General features: G+C 45.1%; 1 protein-coding gene across 1 annotated transcript in view; it reads right to left on the bottom strand.

Annotated features, from left to right (window-relative positions):
- The window catches only part of LOC118691564 (contactin-4), a 274696-nt gene that overhangs the window by 97876 nt on the left and 153297 nt on the right, over positions 1 to 23523 (bottom strand). Inside the window, 2 exon segments of the mRNA XM_036390793.2 lie at positions 6199 to 6374; positions 7587 to 7713. Of these exon segments, the coding sequence (XP_036246686.1) occupies positions 6199 to 6374; positions 7587 to 7713 (303 nt within the window).

The following is a 23523-nucleotide window of genomic DNA, read 5'->3' as shown; positions in this document are numbered from 1 at the left end:
GGCACTGCCTCAGCTGAGTGCAGGTGAGCACATCCCACCCAAACACTGAGAATCCAAACCCCCTGAACTCCACAGGGATCCTTCCCTGCACAGGCAAACTGCAGAGCAAGCAAGGAGCCAGGGAAATGTGCAGGGCTGGGCTGCTGCTCCTCACAAGCGAAACCTTGGAGAAATAAATGTCCCGAGGAGGGTGAGCAGAGCCAGGCACAGCAAGCATCCCAGCTGCCTCCCAAAAACCTGCTCAAACCCTCTGCCTCCTGCATTCCCAGCCCAAACCCTCTGGATCCTGCATTTCCAGCCCAAACCCTCTGGATCCTGCATTTCCAGCCCAAACCCTCTGCCTCCTGCATTTCCAGCCCAAACCCTCTGCCTCCTGCATTTCCAGCCCAAACCCTCTAGATCCTGCATTTCCAGCCCAAACCCTCCTGCATTTCCAGCCCAAACCCTCTGGATCCTGCATTTCCAGCCCAAACCCTCTGGATCCTGCATTTCCAGCCCAAACCCTCCTGCATTTCCAGCTCAAACCCTCTGGATCCTGCATTTCCAGCCCAAACCCTCTGGATCCTGCATTCCCAGCCCAAACTTTCTGGATCCTGCATTTCCAGCCCAAACCCTCTGGCTCCTGCATTTCCAGCCCAAACCCTCCTGCATTTCCAGCTCAAACCCTCTGGATCCTGCATTTCCAGCCCAAACCCTCTGGATCCTGCATTTCCAGCCCAAACTTTCTGGATCCTGCATTTCCAGCCCAAACCCTCTGGCTCCTGCATTTCCAGCCCAAACCCTCTGCCTCCTGCATTCCCAGCCCAAACCCTCTGGATCCTGCATTTCCAGCCCAAACCCTCTAGCATTTCTTGCATTTCAAGCCCAAACCCTCTTGCATTTCCTGCATTTCCAGCCCAAATCCTCTTGTATTTTCTGCATTTCCAGCCCAAACCCTCTGAATCCTGCACTTCCAGAAGGTTTAAAACACATCATTGTCACCATGATATTTTATAAAAAATCCCTTTGGCAGGATTTTTTCTCCTGGGAAACCTCAGCTTCTCCCTGTCTTGCTGCTCTGGAATGTGATTTGGAGAATTGTTTACCCAGCATGCAAATTGTTTTAACTTAATGACCAATCCCAGTCCAGCTGTGTCAGACTCTGGTCAGCCACAGGTTTTTATTATTCATTCTTGTTTAGCCTTCTGATGTCTCCTTTCTCTTTCTTTAGTATGGTTTTAGTAAATATGATATGATATGATATGATATGATATGATATGATATAATATAATATAATATAATATAATATAATATAATATAATATAATATAATATAATATAATATAATATAATATAATATAATATAATATAATATAATATAATATAATATAATATATCAGCCTTCTGAAAACTTGGAGTCAGATTCTCATCTCTCACCTCATCCTGGGGACCCTCACAACACCACAACACATCATCTCTTATCAACCCCCAGATTTCAGTGATCCCTGTGGAAATTCTCCCATTTGCTTGCTGAACACACAGACCAATCCATGGGATTGTGGGTTTGGTTGTTTGGAATTCAGTAGACCCCTCCAAAAAAATATTTTCATTATTAATTGTTCTTGAAAGAGTGATTTCCTTGACAATTTAGTCTCCAAAAGATAAAATGAATGCACTGGAGGGCAATGAGGGTTCACCAGTAAAGACTTTGAGCAGCCATTACAATGTGTTCCTTAGCAACTAACAGTGAAAATGATGGGATTTACTCGTGTAAAAGATATAACAGCAAACATTCTGGCAATGGGAATATTGAGAAAAGCCCTTTTCAGGAGGATGTTGGGAGTTATTTTCTCTTTCTACCACCACAGTGAAATTATTTTGGGATGGTAGGTCAAAGCCCCAAAGTATTCACATTGCAACCATGTCATTACAGGATTTTCTGCCACTCTTTGCCCTGTGCAGAGCTGGGTCCTGGCTGCTAATTCATGTTGGACAATTATTTTTGAAGAAAAATAAACCTTTCTGTAAAATGAATTCTTTTAATCAAGTGTGTGTGGGGAAGGGTTTTTAGAAACAACAGCGTGACTCCCTTCACTTCAGAGGAGGATCTTGGTAACAAGGAAGAGAGAAAAGAGTTCCTGGGATGGAATCAGAATATCCTGAGCAGGAAGGGACCCCCAGGGATCACCCCTCATGAATAATCCAATGGAGAAGGCACCAGAGGCAGGGTGGAAGCTGCTGCCCTGCCCAGAGGGGGAAAGCAGCCAACACCGTGTCCTCCAGGCACTGGGGACACAGTGAAACAGCTCAGCTCAGTTCCACACAGGAAATCAGACATCTGCGGGATGAGGAGGAGGAGGAGGAGGAAGAGAACAAGGAGACCCCTCCCCTTCCTTTCAGCCTCCTGGGGCAGCACATGATGCTCCAGCCCTGCTGCAGCATCCTCAGAGCTCTCCTCCCTTCAGACTCATCACCCCTCGCTCCCCTGGGGCTCATTTGGCCTCAGATTGGTCCCTCAGCCCCTGGACATCTCAACATCGCTTTGGCCGACTGCAGAGAACATCCACAGCATGAGCATGGATCTGCCAAGTTACAGATTCCAGGGAAACTCCTTCCTGGAAAATGGCCATGGGCTGGGAAGGGGATTTCAGAGAGGCCTCTGGGCACAGAGCAGGGGAAGAACATCAGCCATCCTCCCCTCATCCTTCCCACAGATAAAACCCCCCTGCAAACAGATCCCATTTCTCTAACAGCTCCTGCTTCACAGACATCACTCTCAGGCAGTTTTTGTAACAACAGGGGGCAAAACAATGATATGGCTGAAAACCAGCTCTGATTCAAACTTGATTTCCCTCTTTGGATACCCATTTCCAAATCAACAGCATGTGACAGCCACCAGCGAGATGAGAAAGGCAGCAGCTCCTGCGCAGCTCCCAGAGGGTTTCATTTCCAAACCAGCATCCTGCAACTGCTTTGTGAATTTTCAGGTTAAACTGCAAACCCTGCTGAGGTGTTTAGGGCCAAATTGAGTCAAGTTATCACAGCAGGGAGGGAATTTTTCATCTGTGAGCACTGGGGATGGCACTGGGGATGGCTCCATGGCAGAAGAGAGGGGTCACCTCTTGGCAGAGGCTTGGTCCTGTGCTTGGAGGTGGAGCAGACACAGCCTGGAGACCCCTGGGGTGGGCGGCATTGGAGATGTGCAAAACTGTCCTGGTTCCAAAGCTTGGGCAGTAAAACACAGTTTTACTTGTTTTACTTTTTTTTTACTCAGTTTTGCCTTGCAGCCTCAGCAAGGCAAAATAAATTCAAAGTTGTCTCTAATTAGAGATGCTGCCCTATAGGAGCTCATAAATCAGCAGGAATTTTCCTGCCTGGCTCATCCCACTGGGATCAGGGATAACCTGGACATGCCTTAGCAAGGATTAAAGCAGAAGGGAAGCCCTGAGCTGTCCCAGCCCCTCTGAAGCCCTTCCAGCAGTGCTGCCCAGCTGGGACAGGCTGCAGGATCAGCACAGGCCTCCAAATGGAACTAAAAAATCTGAGCACACAGATCTCCAAATGCACAGCCCTGAGAAGGGTCTGCAAGGAACAGGAGCTTCTCCAGGGGTGATTTTGAGAACTTCCCATGGTGATCTGATGACTACAGAGGTGTGGGTATAAATCAGGCATTAAGGTCAAGCCCAACCTTTGAGCAGACACCAGGGCCACTGAACCCCACCACAAAGTGCCACATCTGCCACTGTCTGAGCAATTCCAGGCACGGGGGCTCCACCACTGCCCTGGGCAGCCTTTCCAGTGCTCAGCCACACTTTAGTAAGGAAACTTTTCCTGATGTCCTCCCCTGGCACAACTTGAGGCCATTTCTTCTTGTCCTGTCCCTTGTTCCCTCAGAGAGGAGACCAACCCTCACCTTGCCACCACCTCCTTCCAGGGAATTTTTCTTCCTCTGTCTTTTTCCCTTTCTCTTCCCCCCTTTTTCCCTTTTCTTTCCATGCTAGTTGTCTCTGAAATTGAACATATTTTCACCGAGTGAGGAATCTGCTGTGCCACAGTAACAGAATATGGATTAATGACACCCCAAGCCCTGTGCTTTTAGCAACACAGGCTTTCAGAAAATAAAAAAGCTTTAAAGTCATCAATATGGCTCTAATAAGAGATCCCTAACTTAGAGAGTGACAGAACAACTTCCAGTCCCTGTGAGATCTTCCATCCCATGCATGATTCCATGGTCAGCTTGAGTGTGTCCAGAGGGGCAACGAGGCTGGAGAGGGGCTGGGAACACAAACCCTGAGAGGAACATTTGAAGGAGCTGGGGGTGCTCAGCCTGGAGCAAAGGAGACTCAGGGCTGCCCCCATCACTGCACAGCTCCTGAAAGGTGCCTGTGCTCAGCTGGGGCTGGGCTCTGTCTCCAGCAGCACTGACACACCCAGAGCACACAGCCTCGAGCTGCGCCAAGGGAAATACAGGCTGGATAGCAGGGAAAAGTTTTTTGCAGAAAGGGTGATGAAGCTCTGGAATGGCTGCCCAGGGAGGTGGTGCAGTCCCCATGCCTGGGTGTGTTTAACAAAGCCTGGATGTGGCACTGGGTGCCAGGGTTGAGTTGAGGGTTTGGGGCTGGGTTGGACTCGATGCTCTTGGAGGTCTCTCCCAGCCTGGTGATTTGTCTGTGATTCTGTGATCCAGTAACGGGCAAGGACACACTGGGAGCTCACCCTCCCTGCCCTGCCAAAGGGACAGGAGCTGAGCAGGCTGAACAAGCTGCAAATTCATCACTTTGGGAGGGCTGTGGGCCAGCTCTGGTGCCACCAGAAATCAATGGGAGCTTTATCTCCATCCTCAGTGGAAGCAGATCTGGGCCACAAAACCAACTTTGGCCACAGGTCTGGAGGGGTGGGCTCAGCCCCAAAATGCTGCCTCAGAGCTGCCTCCCGGGCACGACTCCTGCTTGATTCCAGGGTTATTCCCAACAGAAACCATAGCACAGTCAATGAAATCATCAAGCTAAGCCCCAGCCCCTAAAATAAAAAGCACATCATTTAATCTAGTTCAGCTGTGTTTCCATGGATCTTTGTGGAAAAGCCATTATTAGATCCATACTCAAGAGTTTAAAGCTTTTTTATTTTCTGAAAGCCTGTGTTGCTATAAGCACAGGGCTTGGGGTATCATTAATCCATATTCTGTTACTGTGGCACAGCAGATTCCTCACTCAGTGAAAATATGTTCAATTTCAGAGACAACTAGCGTGGAGAAAAAAAAAGAAATAAAAGTGAGAAGAGAAATGGAAAAAGAGAGAGGAAGAAAAAATCAAAAAGGACAAACCTGAAATGAAAATGCCATATCAAAAAGCAAGTATTCAGGGGAAATATTAGCACTTTTATCATAATGAGTTTGTAACCTAAATACATATTTCAAGGATGAAATTGCTGACCCTGTCTGCCCTCCACAGGAGGCTGAATGGCTCAATCACAGCTTAATCTTCCCTGAAAAGGCTACAGAAGAATATCACAGCCCTTGAAGAACAACACACATTACTGATGCCCCAAGATTCACAATTTAACTCTTAAAAGGAGGGGGGAAAACCCTCAAATCTCACCCATCATTCTCAAAATAAGACCCAACAGTCATTTCCTCAGAAATAAAAGTGAGATAAAACAAAACCCACACAACACAAGATGAGGATGGAAAATAAGGGGCTGCTCAGATGAAGGATGAAGCTTCACATGCCCAGTTTTATTGTTTCTCTGAGGCAGAACCTTTGTAGTAAATTTAATCACTCTGTGTTTCCTAATTCAGCTGATTCTGGTCGCCATCCCTTTGGTTAGAGAAGACACTATAGGTGTTCCTTGGCCTATCAGCTTTAGCCACACCATGCTGTGGATGCCTTAAAGCCAATCATCTAAAATTACCCCTCGTGGGTCCACTACAATGCACCTTTCATAGTCCTATTTCTCTAGAGTATCCAGTCTTATTTGCAAGGCCACCTTTTGAAACTTGTTCTAGTTCTATTTCTTTCTCAATAATGTCCATCCTATTCCATGGCATTTCTAAGTCAGCATTTCTCATCTCAAAGTTTGCACAGGGATGCACACTGGGTGAGCCTTGAGAACTCTCCACACACCCATTTCCCACAGAGAACACCCCACAACCCACCAGGAAAAACTGGAAAAAGACCCCCAGCTCCCAGTTCTTCCAGCACAGGAACAGAGGCTGACTTACAGGCAAACTGCAGCTTGGCCTCTCTGCTGACAATGGTTCCAAAGGGGTTTGTTGCCACACACTGGTAGGTGCCAGCATCCTGGCTTCTGTTGGGGTTGTTGATCAGCAGGGCTCCTCCCAGCAGGCTGTAGTGGAAATCCATGCCCACGTCAATGCTGCTTCCATTTAACTTCCACCTGCAGCACACAATGCCAAAGTTAAACTCTGCTGGTGCTCCTGGCTGTTTGGAAACACAGCCTGAAGTAAGTAAAGGAAGATTTAGAATGGCTCTGACTACTTATTAAAAATAAAACAATAAAAAAGACAGCACAAAAATGCAAATATCCTGAGCGGTATTGAAATATTCCAGTATTTAACTGCAAGAGCAATATCCTTGACATATATTTCAGTCTCTGAAAGGATTAATGCTTCTGTAGTTGCTGGTGCTGCTGCTCTTTGGAATTGATCACTTGGCAAGGGGAAGTCCCTGAGACAGGATCTCTAACCCATTCAAGTCCACTGAGGATATTTTCCCCCTCTCCTAACTTGCTGTTTGTTTGTTTATAAATTTAAGAAAATTCCCTCCTGGCAGATGTTGGCACAAAGTGGGGCACTGAGGAATTCCAGCCCCTGCAGCTCCTGAGTGCCCAGGGCAGCTCTGGAGCCGTGTTTGCAGCATGGATCCATGGGTTCATGGCATTAAACAGCTGGCTGTGTCAGGAGACAGCACAGAGGCAGAGGCCTGGTGCCTCTCACTGGTTTCAGGGTGGCGTTTACTGGTGAGCAGAGTGAGAGGCACCAGAGGGGAGAGAAGGGCAGCACCAATGACTTACAGCAGCAGCACTGCAGGAGGACAGCACCTTCCTCCAAGGATCCCAAAGCAGCTGCTAAAGCTGAAAAGAATGAGGAGCTTTGTCCATGTTTATGGGAAAGGATGGGTAATCTGAGAGCCAGGACTGTTTATAATCCTTTTGTAGCATTTTAGAACTCCAAGGTTTGCCATTGAGTTGCAATACCTGGAGATTTCCTGGTGTCCATTCCCTCTGTTCCTAATGCCCCAGGATCACAGAACATCCTGAGCTGGAAGGGACCCACAAGGACCATCCTGGCCAGGACACCCCAAGTCCCACCCTGGGAGGGTTTTCCAAACCCTCCTGGAGCTCTGGCAGCCTTGGGGCTGTGCCCATTCCCTGGGCAGTGCCAGCACCCTCTGGGGGAAGAACCTTTCCCTAAAACCCAACCCCAAACCCCCCTGGCCCAGCTCCAGCCCCTGTCTGGGCCCCGTCCCTGGCCACAGAGCAGAGATCAGAGCTGCCCCTGGGGACTCTTCTGGGATCAGCACTGTGGTGGCCTCCAGGGACATCACTGACAGCAAAAAGGCTCTGAGAACAGTCAAACACTGAACAAACCCAATGGTTGGTCTGGGATTTCCTTTCACTTCACAGCTCAGCTTCACTTTCCTCTCCTCGGAGTCCAGGGGGAAGATGACACTGTCGGGCTCCTGGAGGAACACTGGCCCGTGCAGGGTGTTGTCATCTGCAGAACAGGGACAGGGGACACGTCACACAAGGAATCCCCACGTTCCAGGCTTGAAATGTAAAACAGAGTCTCAGCAGCAAGAGGCCGTGTGCCATTCACCTTGGAAAAGATCTGGGGTCACTTCAGTTGATAACAGCAGATTTATTTTTTTTTTTTTTCCCAAAAGCCATTGAAGCTCACGTGGAGTAATGAAAATGTCCTACACTGAACAGAGCACAGAATGGAACCTCACCCAAAGTTCAAACAATGGGAACAGGCACTGCTGTCATAGCAGAGCTCGATTCAAATCCCAGTGCCCCTGGCATTGCCCCACACCTCCCAGGAATGGGCTCCCAGCCTGACAAGGACATTCCACACCCCTGCCCTTCAGAGCATTAAAGACTCACACTAGATACAGGTAGGAGAGGGAAAATATTTTGGCAAAACAAGCTGACACCACCTTCAAGGAGCTCAGGAGTCATTTCCCAGCAGTCCAGCACTCTGAGGTTGGTGATTACTGACGGGAGCCTGCCTTCAGCGGACTTTCCTCCTTTGTTTTAAAAATACACCCTGATTTTTTGAGCTGTTAAGTCCTCCCTTTCTCCCTTCCTCTCTGCTCAACCACTTCACCTTATCAATTTATCCTCTCTCAGAGCTGGGAGCTGCTCACAGGCCCATCCCTGAGGTGCAGCTCTTGCCTGCCCAGTGCTCTGCAGAATTTCAGGAAATTCACTGACACTGCTCCAAACACCCACAGAAAGCTCTGACTAAACTCGCTGCTCTCCATCCTGTTTGTCTCAGTTTTATCTCCACAGTGGCTGTTCAGAACACAAAAGAAACCAACTTTTCCTGCCTGAAAAGATCAGCTATCCTGATTTCACCACTTTTCCTCTCATCAGTGTCAATGCCTGGCTGCTCCTCCAAGTTCAGAGCAAGTGAGGACATGCTGGAAGTGCTCACAGTCCCAAAGTGACTGGAAGGAACCTTGATTTAACATTTTTAAATTATTTTCCAATCGTTTGCTGCCCTGCAGACTCTGTTCTTTCAGTGTGCAGGGACTTGCAGGGATGTGAACACAGAATTCACCTCAGTCAGGCTGCTGGAAGCCCACCCAGGTGTAGATACAGGAAATTTGTGGGTATAGGAGGGTCAGGGGAAAATGAATAAATAAAATTTAGAGATGATGGGATGTACAAAAATATAGGGGAAAAAAAAGAGTCAACAGGAGATTATGGATCTTCCAGATGGAAGGAAGGTGAGAATGAATGAGAATAACCCTGATATTGCCTGACCCTGGGAAATCAGCTGGATTCACCAAGGACAGAACAACAGCCCTTCACTCAGGGAGAGCAAATCCATCTCCACAGAAGTGGAGTTTCAAGCAGTTTCACAGAGACTCTGCCAGGAAGATGAGAAAGGAATCCCCTCTGTCCCCTCCCTCAGGCCCCACCACAAGCACAGTCACAGGCCTGGTATTTATCTTTATTTTTAATTATATGCTAACGATACCTGGCTGAAACTCATCTATTATTCAAAACACATTTCACATCATCTCTAGCTTTAAATTACACCTGTGTGCAACTCATGCTGCTGGTGGGAAAAGATAATAACAGCCATAAAGCATAGGGGACTGGATTATGGCATCCAAGCTTGTTCCTGAGACCCTGCACTCCCTGAGCAGCCTCATTCACCCTAAGAAAGAATATTATAGCCTGGCCAATAAGGATTATAGCTCTGAGAACTGTAGGAGTGGCTTTGAAAGCAAGAGATTTAAAATATATTTGAGTGTATCCATTTCTCTCACTGAAAAATGCACAAGTGCCCAGGCCCTGTGTAAGAGATGCCTGAAATCCCAGGAGCACAGAGTCTGATGGTGGCAGGAGCACCCCAGGTAATCCAGTCAGGGCCTGCTGACTCAGGGGTGTGTGTGATTGCCTCTGTCACCTGCCTCACACCCCTCTCTGGGCTGTCACCTGCTGTTATTTCAATTAGAGAGTGTCAATTTATATCACATCACACCTAAGGTCTGACTTTGGTCCTCCTGCCATCCCAGGAAAACACAGCCTGCATTAAAAGTGAGCAGTTCAGCTACTTGAGGTGGGAAACAGGAGCAAGCCTGAGGGTCCAAAAGTGTCCCCACACCTCCAGGACATCACCTGGCTGCAGGAGCAGGGTGAACCTGCAGCATCCTGCTCTTCAAGGGTTAATGAACATGAAAGAGCCACCCCATCCTGTCTGTGCCATTAATTACTGAGCAATTAACAGCTTAAAAAACACAGACTCAAGACAGAGAACTGAAGGTAGAAATAGTGCCAAATAGGTGAAAAGGCTGATTTGTCCACTGAGTAACTCAATTCACCCAAGCTCAGGTGGAAGCTCATGAAAGATCAAATTAAAACATTTCCAAATATTCCACCTGCTGCTGACACCGTTCAACATTCAGCTTTTATATGGCAAAAAGAAAATGCCTGCCCTCCCTGTTGGGCAGCAAGAGGAAAAACCCTGGTGTGATTTTCAAGCAGAGGGAGAAGCTCTGAGAGCAGCTGCAGCCTGCCAGGGGAGCAGGGGAGCAGGAAAAACCTCACAACACTGCCCAGATAAAATTGTTTTGAGTGCCTTTCTTCTTCCTCTTATTGCTGCCTGTGTATAACCAAGATAAGCAAGTCCAAACTATTTAATCTTCAGCCTGTGGAGCTGCTTTGCTGCGGCCTTAATGTGTGATTGAAATCACTGCAGCCCAGATCCCACCACTGGGTGATAAGGGCTGAGCCACAGAACCTGCCACAGGAGGAGGATTTGCTTCACAGAGCACTAAAGAGTCACTAATAAATAAAACAAGCTGCCATCTAGATTCTTGCAGACAGGAAACTACAAGTGCCTGCACCAGAAAAAGCCAATTTTTGACCAAGTTGTGTTGCTCAGATGTTCATTGTCAGCACAGCCAAAGGCTTTTGCTCCACTGAAGTGTCTGCTTTTGTGGGAGCAAAGTTTTGCTGTTTGGATAACTCTGAAATGCAAATCCTACACTTTTTTAAATAAGTTCAAAGTGGTAACTTTCTTTCTGTCGCAGCAATGTCCAGGGACTTGCACTCCACCACTGATAACACATTTTTGGCTTATCACTGGTGAGCACTGTGAGCAGCTCAATCCACAGAAACCACCGAGGCCAGCAGGAGGCTCTTGGCTGTGCTTAGAGGCTTTTCCCCTCACCCTTCTCATCAGATTGTGTCCAATAGACTCTTTTTTGGGCATTTCATCAAAAAAGAACAGGAAGCAGTGCATGTCTGTGCACACACACCTGAAAGTGCTCAGGTATTTCGGTCCACTTCCCTTTTACACCATTCAACAGCTGCTGCCATTCCTCACACATTTCCCACCGCCCCAGGACAATAAAATAAATAACTTTCCCAGCCAAACTAACTGGTGAGACACTCCCAGGGGCAGATTTTATTTTTCTGAGTTACATTTCTTAAATGAGTTAACCCAGAACGAACACGAGCCGCCCTCAGCTTAAGACAACCTGCAAACGAGATTGGCTTCCAAAAAAGCATTTTTCCCCCTCCTTGTCAGATAAAACAAATGTACTCCTGCTCTGGGTCTGCCTCCTCTGACAGAAGTGTGTTTCTTTCACTCAGAGGCAGGATCTAGGAAATTTCAGTGGATTTGACAATAAAAGAAGCATTTTAAGCACAGAAGGAGGTGTGTGTCCATATGGTGTTGGATGGAAAGTGAGAGATCATTACAAAGAACATTCTGCTCAATATATATTTTTCCCCATGGTGAATTACAAAACCTATTAAAAAAAAAAAAAGCCAGATTAATTGGAATAGATTCCAAATGAAGAGTGTATTTGCTGTGTCCCTGCAGTACCCCAAAGCTGAGAGCCAGCACATGCAGTTGGATGCTGAATGCTGTCAGCTTCCCCTGCTTTTGAGGAATTGAAACGTGAGGAATGTCAGCCGAGGTTAATTCCCACCAAACAGGTGGAACCATTGCTATTCTCTCTGAACATTAAGCCTGGTGACAGATACTGGTACCTAAATAGAACTGCTTTAATTTCCATTGAAAGTTATGGCCAATTTGAGAGGAAGTTTAATTGAATATTCCACACCGTGGGGAAAGATAATAACTAAACTGAACAGAGAATTCTTGGAGTATATCCAGGGTAAATGAGAGAAATGCTTTCCTTGTTTGCTGCTGAGGGAATTGCTCCCTGCTCTGTGTGCTGGGCTGTTTTCACACACTGCTACAAGCTGGTATTTCTTTGAGACAAAACTGCACCTTGGGAAGAGCAGCTCTCCAGAAAAGTGGGGACTGGAATGGCTGGGACAGCTCAAGGGCACGGCTGATTGCCACAGCAGCCTGCTCTTCAAGGTGAGCAGCTGCACTCCATCCTCCTGAGCAGCAAAGGGCTCCACTGCATGGCTCTCTCCTTCCTTCCTGCCTATCATTCCTGTTAACAGCAACTGCACTTGGCTTTGAAATTCAAACTGAGAATATTTCACACCACACAGTCCTGCTGTGACTGATTCTGGAGACTGCTCAATGAACAAGACCCACTAAAAGTGCTTCCTGTTCAAAGAAAAAAAAAAAAAAAGGCTAAAACCCAGATATTTTAAAAGTGTATGAAGTGGTGTTTTCCACTTGTAGCTCTGCATCTTTGGGGACAGCCCCTTGATACAAGACTGGGCTTCTTTTGTGGCACCTGCAGGTGTCCAACAGGTGCTCTGAGCCTTCTGCTGTCCCCTCTGCTGTCCCCAGCCCAGGGCACAGCCCTGCCACACCAGGGTCTGACACCCAAGCTCCAAAGCAGGGTCAGGTATTCCCCAGAGACCACAGGAGCCCAGGAGGGAATAAATGTTCCCTCTGGTAAAGGCAGGCCTGGAAGAGCTCCAGCACTGGAGGGGGATTCAGCACTGACAGCTCCATTGAGGAGCGACCTGGGGACCTGGAGCAGCCTGGGTGAGAGGCAGGGTTAAACTCAGAGTGTGCCCTGAGCTCTGGTCATACTCACAAATGTGGATATTCACATGGGGATAGACACAAATGTGGATATCCTACACACAAACGTGGATATCCTACACACAAATGTGGATATTCACATGGGGATATCACAGACACAAATGTGGATATCCTACACACAAATGTGGATACCATACACACAAATGTGGATATTCACATGTGGATATCCTACACACAAATGTGGATATTTGTATGAGGAAATTCACATGTGGATATCCTACACACAAATGTGGATATTCACATGTGGATATCCTACTCACAAATGTGGATATTTGTATGTGGATATTTGTATATGGATATCCTACACACAAATGTGGATATTTACATGTGGATATTCACATGTGGATATCCTACACACAAATGTGGATATTCACATGTGGATATCATACACACAAATGTGGATATTTGTATGAGGAAATTCACATGTGGATATCCTACACACAAATGTGGATATTCACATGTGGATATCCTACACACAAATGTGGATATTCACATGTGGATATCCTACACACAAATGTGGATATTTGTATGAGGAAATTCACATGTGGATATCCTACACACAAATGTGGATATTCACATGTGGATATCCTACACACAAATGTGGATATTCACATGTGGATATCCTACTCACAAATGTGGATATTTGTATGTAGATATTTGTATATGGATATCCTACACACAAATGTGGATATTTGTATGTGGATATTCACATGTGGATATCATACACACAAATGTGGATATTTGTATATGGATATCCTACACACAAATGTGGATATTCAAATGTGGATATCCTACTCACAAATGTGGATATTTGTATGTGGATATCCCACACACAAATGTGGATATTCACATGTGGATATCCTACTCACAAATGTGGATATTTGTATGTGGATATTTGTATATGGATATCCTACACACAAATGTGGATATTTGTATGTGGATATTCACATGTGGATATCCTACACACAAATGTGGATATTCCCTGTGCCTCCTCTCCTGGCTCCAGACTGCTGGGAGAGGCCATTCTCACCACAGGACAAGGGTGACCTATCCTCCAACAAAACCCTCATTTACCAGGATGCAATTTCAGTTCTCTTAGCAAGTAAACAACCTGATTATAACCACACATATCCCCTCCAGTGTCCCACAAAAGCACATTGCTCAGTACTGCAGAAAATCACAAATTTCTTCAGCACACAGCCTCTTCCCTGAGTCACCACAGCCCAGAGCAGGAAAATAAACAGAGGAACTCACAGTGCCCTGTTGAGGACGATATCAGCCCACGACAGAGCTCTGAATAAGTATAAAACAATAGCAGAAATCAGGTGAATGCAGTGCCAATGGTGCTACCACCAGGGCTGGACACTCTTGGATAGAGCTACTCGGGAATAGAAATGTTTCCAAGGCCTGTGCTAATTATCTATTGATTTGTTAGTAAAATGTAAGGTGCTGATATAATTGCAGTCTGCCAAGAACACACATCATTATTGTAAAACTTTCAGCTGTCTTGAGTATGACAGGGACTGTAAAGTGGATAGATTAAAAAAGGAGAAGTAGTTGGTTACATGTACATATTTTAAAGCCACATATTTCCTTTCCACAATACCTCCCTGGGCTGGGATTGGTTTGAATCTCTGCTGTAATCAGGACGGTGTGTAAAAGTTAACAAACGCCATCCTCCCCAGCCAGCAGCAGACAGGCAGAGTTACACAGGGAAAAAACCTCTTTCCCATAAAATCCCCAAGCCTTAGAAAAGACAAGTCCCCGGGGCAATAACCTATAATCTCTGTCTCATCTATTGCTGCGAAAACAATGACAACTGTGGCAATGTGTCCGGGCTCTGCCTTGATTGAGGAGCCAAACCCTGCAGAAAGCTTCAAGGTGAAAGGAGCTCTCTGTGCTTGGCTTCAAGGTGAAGCCTCTTTTCTCCCTCCAGCTTTAAGTACATCAGCCTCTGTCAGAGGAGAGCTGATCCCTGCCAGCTTTTCATCCAGCCATTTACAGAGCAGTTCAGGCCACGGATTCACTTCTCAAATATTTGTGAATAAGCAGATGGAATTACCAGGGCCTCAGGTGTGGTATTTCCTGGGTTTCCTAGATGGAGGAGGAATTGAGAATCCAAGCCCTTCCTAGGCAGGCACTGCACACCCCAAAGCTGGGCAGGCTCCTGACCCTGGACAGCAAAACCTCCCTCACTTCTCACTGCTGCTAAAGCAAGAAAATGTTTAACAATCCTGTAAACAGCATCCAAGGCTGTAATCTCCAGGTGGTTCTGTTCCATAAATGGATTTCAGGCATTTCAAGGCTGCTGTTGGGCACTGGGCTGGCAGCTCAGCTGCTCTCACTCCTGTAACTTTGTTGGAGTGGCTGGGATTGCTCCAATTCAGGGCACATTTGAGGAGTTGCCCTTCAATTTTTTTCATTGTTGTTTTTGAAAACGTTCCTGCAACCCTCAGCAGAGCAGGAACAAAAGCCAATCCCAGTGCCCAGTGGGAAATTAGAGAACAGAGGGTTCCTGCTGTGCCTCTGGAAGCTGGCACACACCAGCACTGGCCACCCCACCATGGGCACTCCCCAGCCCTAAAATCACCATTTATCCCCATTTTTCTGCTGGGTTATCCCTGCAGAGCGACCAGCGCCTCCATGCAAACACAGACACACAAACACACGAACCCAGCCTTAAAATTAACATCAAAATGCCAAACTGAGGCAGGTTTAAATCAAGTTCTCAGAGTTCAATCAGCAAAGCATCAAAGGAGCAGCCAGGAGTGCAGGTTGAACAGTCTGCCCACAGATAACATGCATTCCTTTAATTTCTTTAAATGTTATGAACTTTCAAGCGACACAGCAGTGAAAAGGTATCAGTAATAGCTGTCAAAACCCTGACTTCTGACTTCTGACACTGCAATTTAGCACTCTCCAAGCCTGCTCAGAGGGATGGCATTTGTCAGCAGAGCCTTTCTTCCCCCTGGTGTCGCACGAGCAGGTGAAGCTCTCACACACCCCTGGCTCACCTCTAAAGAGCAGCACCATGGGGATGCCCCAGAGACAGAACTCACCTCCAGGGAATAGTTTGGTCCATTCCGAACTGCCCTGCCCAGCTCAGCTTTGGGAAGGGAAGCTCCTTTTTGTGGTGTTTCAATAGCAGGAGAAAGCTGCCTCTGGAAACAGAGTCCTGAATGCAATACAAGGAAATGGCCTTCAGTTTAAGGCAGGTTTGGATGGGATATTTGGGAAAACATCTTCACTGAAAGGGTGGTCAGGCATTGGAACAGGCTCTGCAGGGGAGGCACCGTCCCTGGAGTGCTCAGGAGGGTGAATGTGACATTTGGGGACCGGGCAGGGGGTGAGTTTGGCACTGCTGGGGACTCAATGCTCTCAGAGGGCTTTTCCAATCTCAACAATTCCATGATTCTGTGACATCCAAGAGCCTCAGTTTCCCAACAGAGCCTTTCCCAAGGGTAAAATTTAATTTTTCTTTACTTATGAAGACTTTGGTTCCTCACCTAGAGAGCACTGAGATGCAACATTATGCAAAATGCAAATTCAATATTGATGAGGAGGCAAGAGCTAGATTGAGGGGGATCACATGGATTTCCTTCATCTGATCAAGGCCTATTACTTTATTATTAAAACCCAATTTTATTTCATTGTTCACCAAGAAATTATGGTTTACTGTGCTGCTAGGATCAACACGAAATGAAGTGAAATAAATCACTCACTATGCAAAGTCCATTTATGCCAAACCAATGTAATGCTGAAGCCTTATGGAAGTCACAGATCAGAACTATGGTCAAACTAAATGTTGCTCTTGTCTGTGTTTTAGTATGAAAAGCCCAAAATATCAGAAAGATGCCAAAATAGGAGCTGACTTGCATTACTTGTTTTGGGAGTAATGGGAGGCCAGAAAAGTTGTAGTGGTTTGTTTTTCTCTTTTGGTAAATTACAAGTCAGAAGTTAAAAGCAAGAAAATTAACTAAAATCATGTAATTTCATTCTAGAGCAGAGAAGGCTTAATGGGTAATCGAAATAATGTGCACTGCTTCAGCAATTTTTTCATTACAATTTCAAAAAAAAAAGCTTTCTGTGTTTTGAAAATTAAGGATTATACTGGATTGAGAACACACTATGAAAAACGTTTTTTTTTTTTCTTCCCAGAAGCCTCAAAGACAAATAAGAATTTCTGTAAGCAGGCTTTTATCTGGGACAGAGAGCTTGGGCTTTAACTCCTCTCCAGTAAGCACAGCAGCACACTCCATAAGGAGAAAAGTGCAGGCACAGTAATTAACCAGGGAATAACTCTTTCTGCATCACTGCTGCCTGGGCAGGGCCTTGTTCTGTGAGCAGCAAGAATTCAAAGCCACAGAGCCCCTCCTGAGCCATTTGCTGCTCAAGGCTTCACTTCTGAGAGTTTCAGCACCCTCAGCACTGCGGCTGCAGGGAGGTTGGGAAGAGCGCTGAGGAAGTGGCCAAAAGCAGCTCTAAGACATGGAAACAAATATAAAGGCATTAAAATAAATGTAAAGGCATGAAAACAAACATAAAGGCATAAACATAAACACAAAGACATAAACAGAAACATGAAGACATGAAAACAAACATGAAGACATGAAAACAAACATGAAGACATGAAAACAAACATGCAGAAAGACATGAAAACAAACTTAGAGAAAGAGATGAGAACAATAATACAGAAAGATGGAAACAAAGATATGAAAACATGAAGACATGAAAACAAACACAGAGGAGATGAAAACAAACAGAGAGAGATGAACACAATCATACAGAAAGACATAAAAACAAACAGAAACACATGAAAACAAGTGTAAAGACATGAAAACAAACATACAGAAAGATAGGGAAAATATAAAGACATGGAAATAAAGAAAGACATACATGAAAAGAAACATACAGAAAGACATGGAAATAAACAAAGACATGAAAAGAAACATACATAAAGACATGAAAATAAACAAAGACATGAAAAGAAACATACAGAAAGACGTGGAAATAAAGACATGAAAAGAAACACATAAAGACATGAAAATGAACAAAGACATGAAAAGAAACACATAAAGACATGAAAATGAACAAAGACATGAAAAGAAACACATAAAGACATGAAAGCATACATAAAGACTTGGAAACAAACATAAAATCATGAAAAGAAACAAAGACAAAACAAACATACAGAAAGACATGAAAATGAACATAAAGACATGAAACAAAGTCATACAAACAAACACATAAAGACATGAAAAACATAAAGATATGAAAATAAACATACATGAAGACATGAAAACAAACACATCAAGACATGGAAACAAACATGAAGACATGAAAATAACCATAAATACATGAAGACAAATATACATAAAGAAAACAAACATAAAGTCATGAAAACAAACATAAAGACATGCGAACAAACATTCTTAAAAACTGTCTTTTTAAAATGCAAGAGATGGAGGTGATCATATGTAATTAACACACGGGAGAAGAGACATCAAAATTAGTGCTGATCTTTCTGCTGGTGCATTTTAGGAGCTGCCCTGGCCCAGAGGGAAGTGCCCAGCCAGGTGAGGGTGGTTTCTTTCAGGTGGGTTTGACACAGATGTGGTTTCGTGGCTCAAGCACATTCGTTACCCTCAGACCTTAAGTGAACACACACACCCTTCATTCTTCACTCATAATCTGTCTCACACAGCAAAAAAAAAAAACCATTTTTGTCATTTTTGGAAATGCAGACGTAACTTGAACCTGGTTCATTCTGCAGCTGTGTAAGGTACATCCTTCCTGCTTTGCTGTGGGTTTTGGGTGGGAATGGACCTTAAACCCAGCCAGAAGGGACCTTAAACCCAGCCAGAATGGACCTTAAACCCAGCCAGAAGGGACCTTAAACACACCCAGAATGGACCTTAAACCCACCCAGAATGGACCTTAAACCCAGCCAGAATGGACCTTAAACCCAGCCAGAATGGAACTTAAACCCACCCAGAATAGACCTTAAACCCAGCCAGAATGGAACTTAAACCCAGCCAGTGCCACCCCTGCCATGGCAGGGACACCTTCCCCTGTCCCAGGCTGCTCCAGCCCCAGTGTCCAACCTGGCCTTGGGCACTGCCAGGGGTGGGGAGTCCTAAAAAACCTGTTAAAATCCTGAGTTAAAGCCAACTTTGCTGTCACCTCAGCAGGCTTCTGTCTGTCTGCCCAATTAACATCCTCTAATTAAGGACTGTTTTCCCTGTATTACGACAACCACCAATTAACCACTACATCCTCCAACAAATCTGCTTAAAAACTTGTGAGCTGTTCTCGGTTTTTGCTATGATTTGAACTCCTTTTTGAACTTCTCTGTGAACTTTCCCTCCACTCTTTACTCAGCACAAACGTCCCCTCAGCTTCTCCCAAGTAAGCAAAACCCTGCTGCAGCAGCATTACTTTGTTTACCTCTAGAAGAGAATTAAAAGCATTTTCCCAGTAAAGAACAAATGTTTACAGAGCAGAGAGCGCCGTGCCCGTGTTTGCACTGCGCTGCAACGCTGGCAATACATCCCTTAAATATTTCTCTAATCCCATGGATGGTTTTTCATCTTGCTGGGTTTAGTCAATGAACACACAGCAAGCTCCTGCTTAAACAAAGTGAGCTTTCCCTCCTGAAGGAGCTCTGAGCACACGACCCACAGCCCTTAATGGGCACATTCCCTGTATCCCATACAGGGACCAGCAGTTTGCCTGGAAAAACTCATTTTCCCCCCAAAGCCCTCCTGCAGCTCCCACCTCCCCTCCTACAGCTGCTCCAGCCTCCAATTCACAAAAGCAGAACCTCTTTAGAACCAAAATAAATACTAATCTTAAATTCAATGTACCCTGACAGCAAATAAGTTTGCTGTGCTTACTTCAGCATGAATAAAAAGCCCGCAAGGAGACTCCTACATAAGAGTATATTTACAAGTTCCATTACCCACTGGAGAGATTGATGTAATAAACCCATAATAAAAAGCCTCATGTTATGGATTTCTCTAATGTTTCTTATCAAACAGCCTGTATTATCTGGGCTTGTGTATTCAATTTAAAATAGGTTTGCAATAAGTGCCTGAGAGCTGGAGGTCATTTTCCCTGAGTTTTCTGACACGCTGGGACGTGCAGTGTCTTTTCCTGCCCTGGGAAGCTAAAAGCAGTTTGGAGCTCGGTGCAGAGCAGTTTACAAAGCAGGCAGAGGATGAATCCGAGAGAAAAAGATTGGGAATGCATTATCTGAACACCTATTCCCACCTCAAACCACAGAGAGCTCCTCGGGGCACAGGACACAGCACAGTTTATTCTTCTGACTCAACAGAAGAACTCCGTTGTTCCTCGGGAGATAAAAACCATCCACAGAAATTGTTTTGCCGCCAATTGTCACCTCATTTGTGTTTCATCCTGGCTGGCAGCAACACAGCCCAGGTGTTCTCTGGGACCTGCACGGGATCTGCTGCAGTCACTTCAGCTCTTAGGTAAAAATAGCCCAAAATTGGGACAACAGCTGCAGTGGTTGCAGGTAGAAGCAATAGCTTCCTATTTATTTCACCTATTTATTTCTACCCTGGCACTGGATTTAGCTAATAACCATTAGTTGCTAATTAGGATTCAAAGCAATTTTCCTTAGGACCTATTTCAAATCATTGCAACACAATTATGCAACGCATTTTCCTCGTTTATTAAATCTCTTAAAGACACTGCTGTTTTAATTTTCAGTTCTTAACCCCTCACTCTGCAGTGTCCTCGGCTCACTTTGAAGCAGCTCCATGGACCTACATGAGACCATCCATTTTCAGTCCATCTCCCTTTGCCTGACACCGTTTTTGCTAAAGCCTCCTGAATGAACCATTCAGCCCCTGTAAAATCCACTCTCAGAATCAGGGATGGATGGGAGATTGGGAAGGAATTCCTGGCTGGAAGACTGGGGAGGGGCTGGGATGGAATTCCCAGAGCAGCTGTGGCAGCCCCTGGATCCCTGGAAGTGTCCAAGGCCAGGCTGGACATTGGGGCTGGGAGCACCTGGGACAGTGGGAGGTGTCCCTGCCATGGGGCTGGAGCATCTTTAAGGTCCCTTCCTGATGCCCTGTGCAGGCTACCCTAGAGCAGAGGCTGGGCAGAGCTCCAGAATAAAGCAGGGATTTATTCAAAGCATCTCCTCCATGGATCCACCTTGGGCAGCACCAGAGCCCAGCCAGGGCTGCACCCAAGATGAACCAAAATGGCCCCAAAATGAACCCAAGATGAACCAAAATGGCCACAAAATGAACCCAAGATGGACCCAAAATGGCCACAAAATGAACCCAAGATGGACCCAAAATGGCCACAAAATGAACCCAAGATGGACCCAAAATGGCCTCAAAATGAGCCAAGATGGACCCAAAATGGCCCCAAAACCAACCCAAGATGAAGCAAAATGGCCACAAAATGAACCCAAGATGAACCAAAATGGCCCCAAAATGAACCCAAGATGAACCAAAATGGCCCCAAAATGCATGGCCGGGCACGGGCTCTGTCCCTGGGATCAGTTCTGCTCCATTTGCACCTTGCAGTTCATTGTCCCATTCCAGCTTTAGCCCCTGCAGTCCCATCCTTGTTTTTCTCTCTCCAGCCCACGGGGTTTGTGCTCTTGGGCTGAGATTTGGGTCATTTGTCCTTGGTGCCCAGCTGGAGCAGGAATTGTTTTGTGTCCCTGCTCTGTGCACAGAGCTCACCATGCCCCGATGTGAATCCCAGACTCTCACACTAAAGCAACACAGAACGTGAAAAATAGAAAAGCCAAACCTGAGGCATCATTCTCACCCAAACTATTCCATAATTAAAAGATGCTTGAAAACTCTAAATTCACACTGCATTCCCCCTGACCAGCTTAAAGAGACCTTTTATGTTTTTACAGCACAAGTCATGTGGGTTGGGTTTTTTATGGCCTTTTTCCATGTTATTTAACAGCTTTTAAAAGGAAGATGATGCCCAGAACCAAATTTTAATGGAAGACCTAGAACAAATAACAGCAGAAGAAAATTTGAATGCTTGATAATTTAAGTGTTATTTTTTTACTACCAATGTGAATCCAACCCTAGCAAATTAAAACAGGAAGAATTAATTGGATATGCAAATAAGATTATTCACTATATAAATCTAATTACATACCAATTTGCTTTAACAGCATGAAAAAGACAAAAAAGCCTCTTTGTAAATTGTTTTCAAAACCACCTGTAGCACAACAAAGGGGCAGGGCTGGATCTGGGAGGTGCTGGTTTCAAACGAGGTGTTTTGAAGATCTCATCAAGATCCCTTTGCCACGGGCACCCGGCTCTGTTCCCTGATTTCCCAAATTTCATTAGTAGTTTTCAAACACTACCTTTGTTTTTATGCCAGGAAGAAACAAAACAGGCTGGATCTTGGGGATATGAGGTGATTCTGGTCACAAATCCTGACTTTTCTGAGCTGGTCCAGGCTTATTTTCCTGCCTGAGCCCAGAGAAGCAGGGGATGTGCTGGGGCACGCTGGGAGCTGCTGCCTGCGCATCCTGAGCCCCTCAGAAAACAAAAAGGAATAATTAACACAAGCCAAAAGTGGATGAGGGAGATCTCTCCAGAGGGAAAAATGTTCCTGTTAATCTGGGAGCCTTTTGTGTCCAAGAAGCAAATTACACTGATGGCCAATTTATTTCTTTGAGCAGCTCCCTGTCAGGAGGAGTAAAAATTACAAACAAGATCACTGGAATTGATTAAGATACAGAATAGCTGAGACCATAATTAGTGTCCATGTGCCATCCCTGATAAAGGGTCCCAATCACTCATTTTCTCTGACTGTACATTGAATTTTGTCATCTAAATCTGGTTTCTGGGTTCATATTGAGAATCTAAAACAATGCAGAGCAAAAAGCACGAAAAACAATGTTCCAAAGAAAAGGAATGTAATGTTTATACCTGTACAGCAAGCAAGTATTAAGGTCACCTTATGGAAAGCAAGATGTTGTTATTATAGAAAATTAAATTCAACTTACATGAAAAAAACCCGCAAAACATTGAAGAGTTGTTAAAAAATTAAAATTGCACTGGAGGCAGATATTTGGTAAACACAGAGGAGGATTTTTGTCTCTTCAACTCTGTATATAGAGGGCTTTTTCAGCCTTTACTGCCTATTTTAAATTATATTAATAAAGAAAGGGGTGCATTGCCCTTGCACTTTATACATTGAAATAGATTCTGAAAAGAAATGCAGAAATTTGCTGCACAGAGAGGAGGGGTTTTCGTCACTTAAAGTCTGTATATGGGATTTGTTTGCAGCCTTTATTGTATATTTTAGATTGCATTAATAATGGAGGACAGCTCAAGATGAGAATTCCACATCTCCAGAGTCACTGGTGACACATTTACAAGGTTTTGCTTTTCCTTTAAGGCTGCCAATACATTTGTGCACTCACACTGATCCGTTTTTCTTTTTATTTTAAATGCTCTGTGGGCAACTGCACAGTGACTCCTGAATTTACATGAGATCTGAGGTAAAAACTTAAAGAGTTTTTAAACTCCTGCTCGCTCAAAAAACAATGATTGGAACGGACAAATACATCAGTAAGGGGTGGGGTTTTTTCTGTCCTCCTGCACCACTGAGCAACTGGTGGAAAATTTGGTGTTGTTTCCTCTGAATTTCTCAAAATTTTGCCTCCTTTCCTCTGCCAGGAAGGAAACCAGAAGGTACAAACCAGAGCATGGGAAGGGTTTTTCGAGCTGGAATTTATCCTTCTGTCAACCCTCACCTCACTGATTGCGACTGACGTGTTTTATC

Source organism: Molothrus ater, chromosome 11, assembly GCF_012460135.2.
Source record: "Molothrus ater isolate BHLD 08-10-18 breed brown headed cowbird chromosome 11, BPBGC_Mater_1.1, whole genome shotgun sequence".
Lineage (NCBI taxonomy): Eukaryota > Metazoa > Chordata > Aves > Passeriformes > Icteridae > Molothrus > Molothrus ater.
Note: the sequence above shows the minus strand (reverse complement) of the source record. Positions and strands in the feature narration are given on the sequence as shown.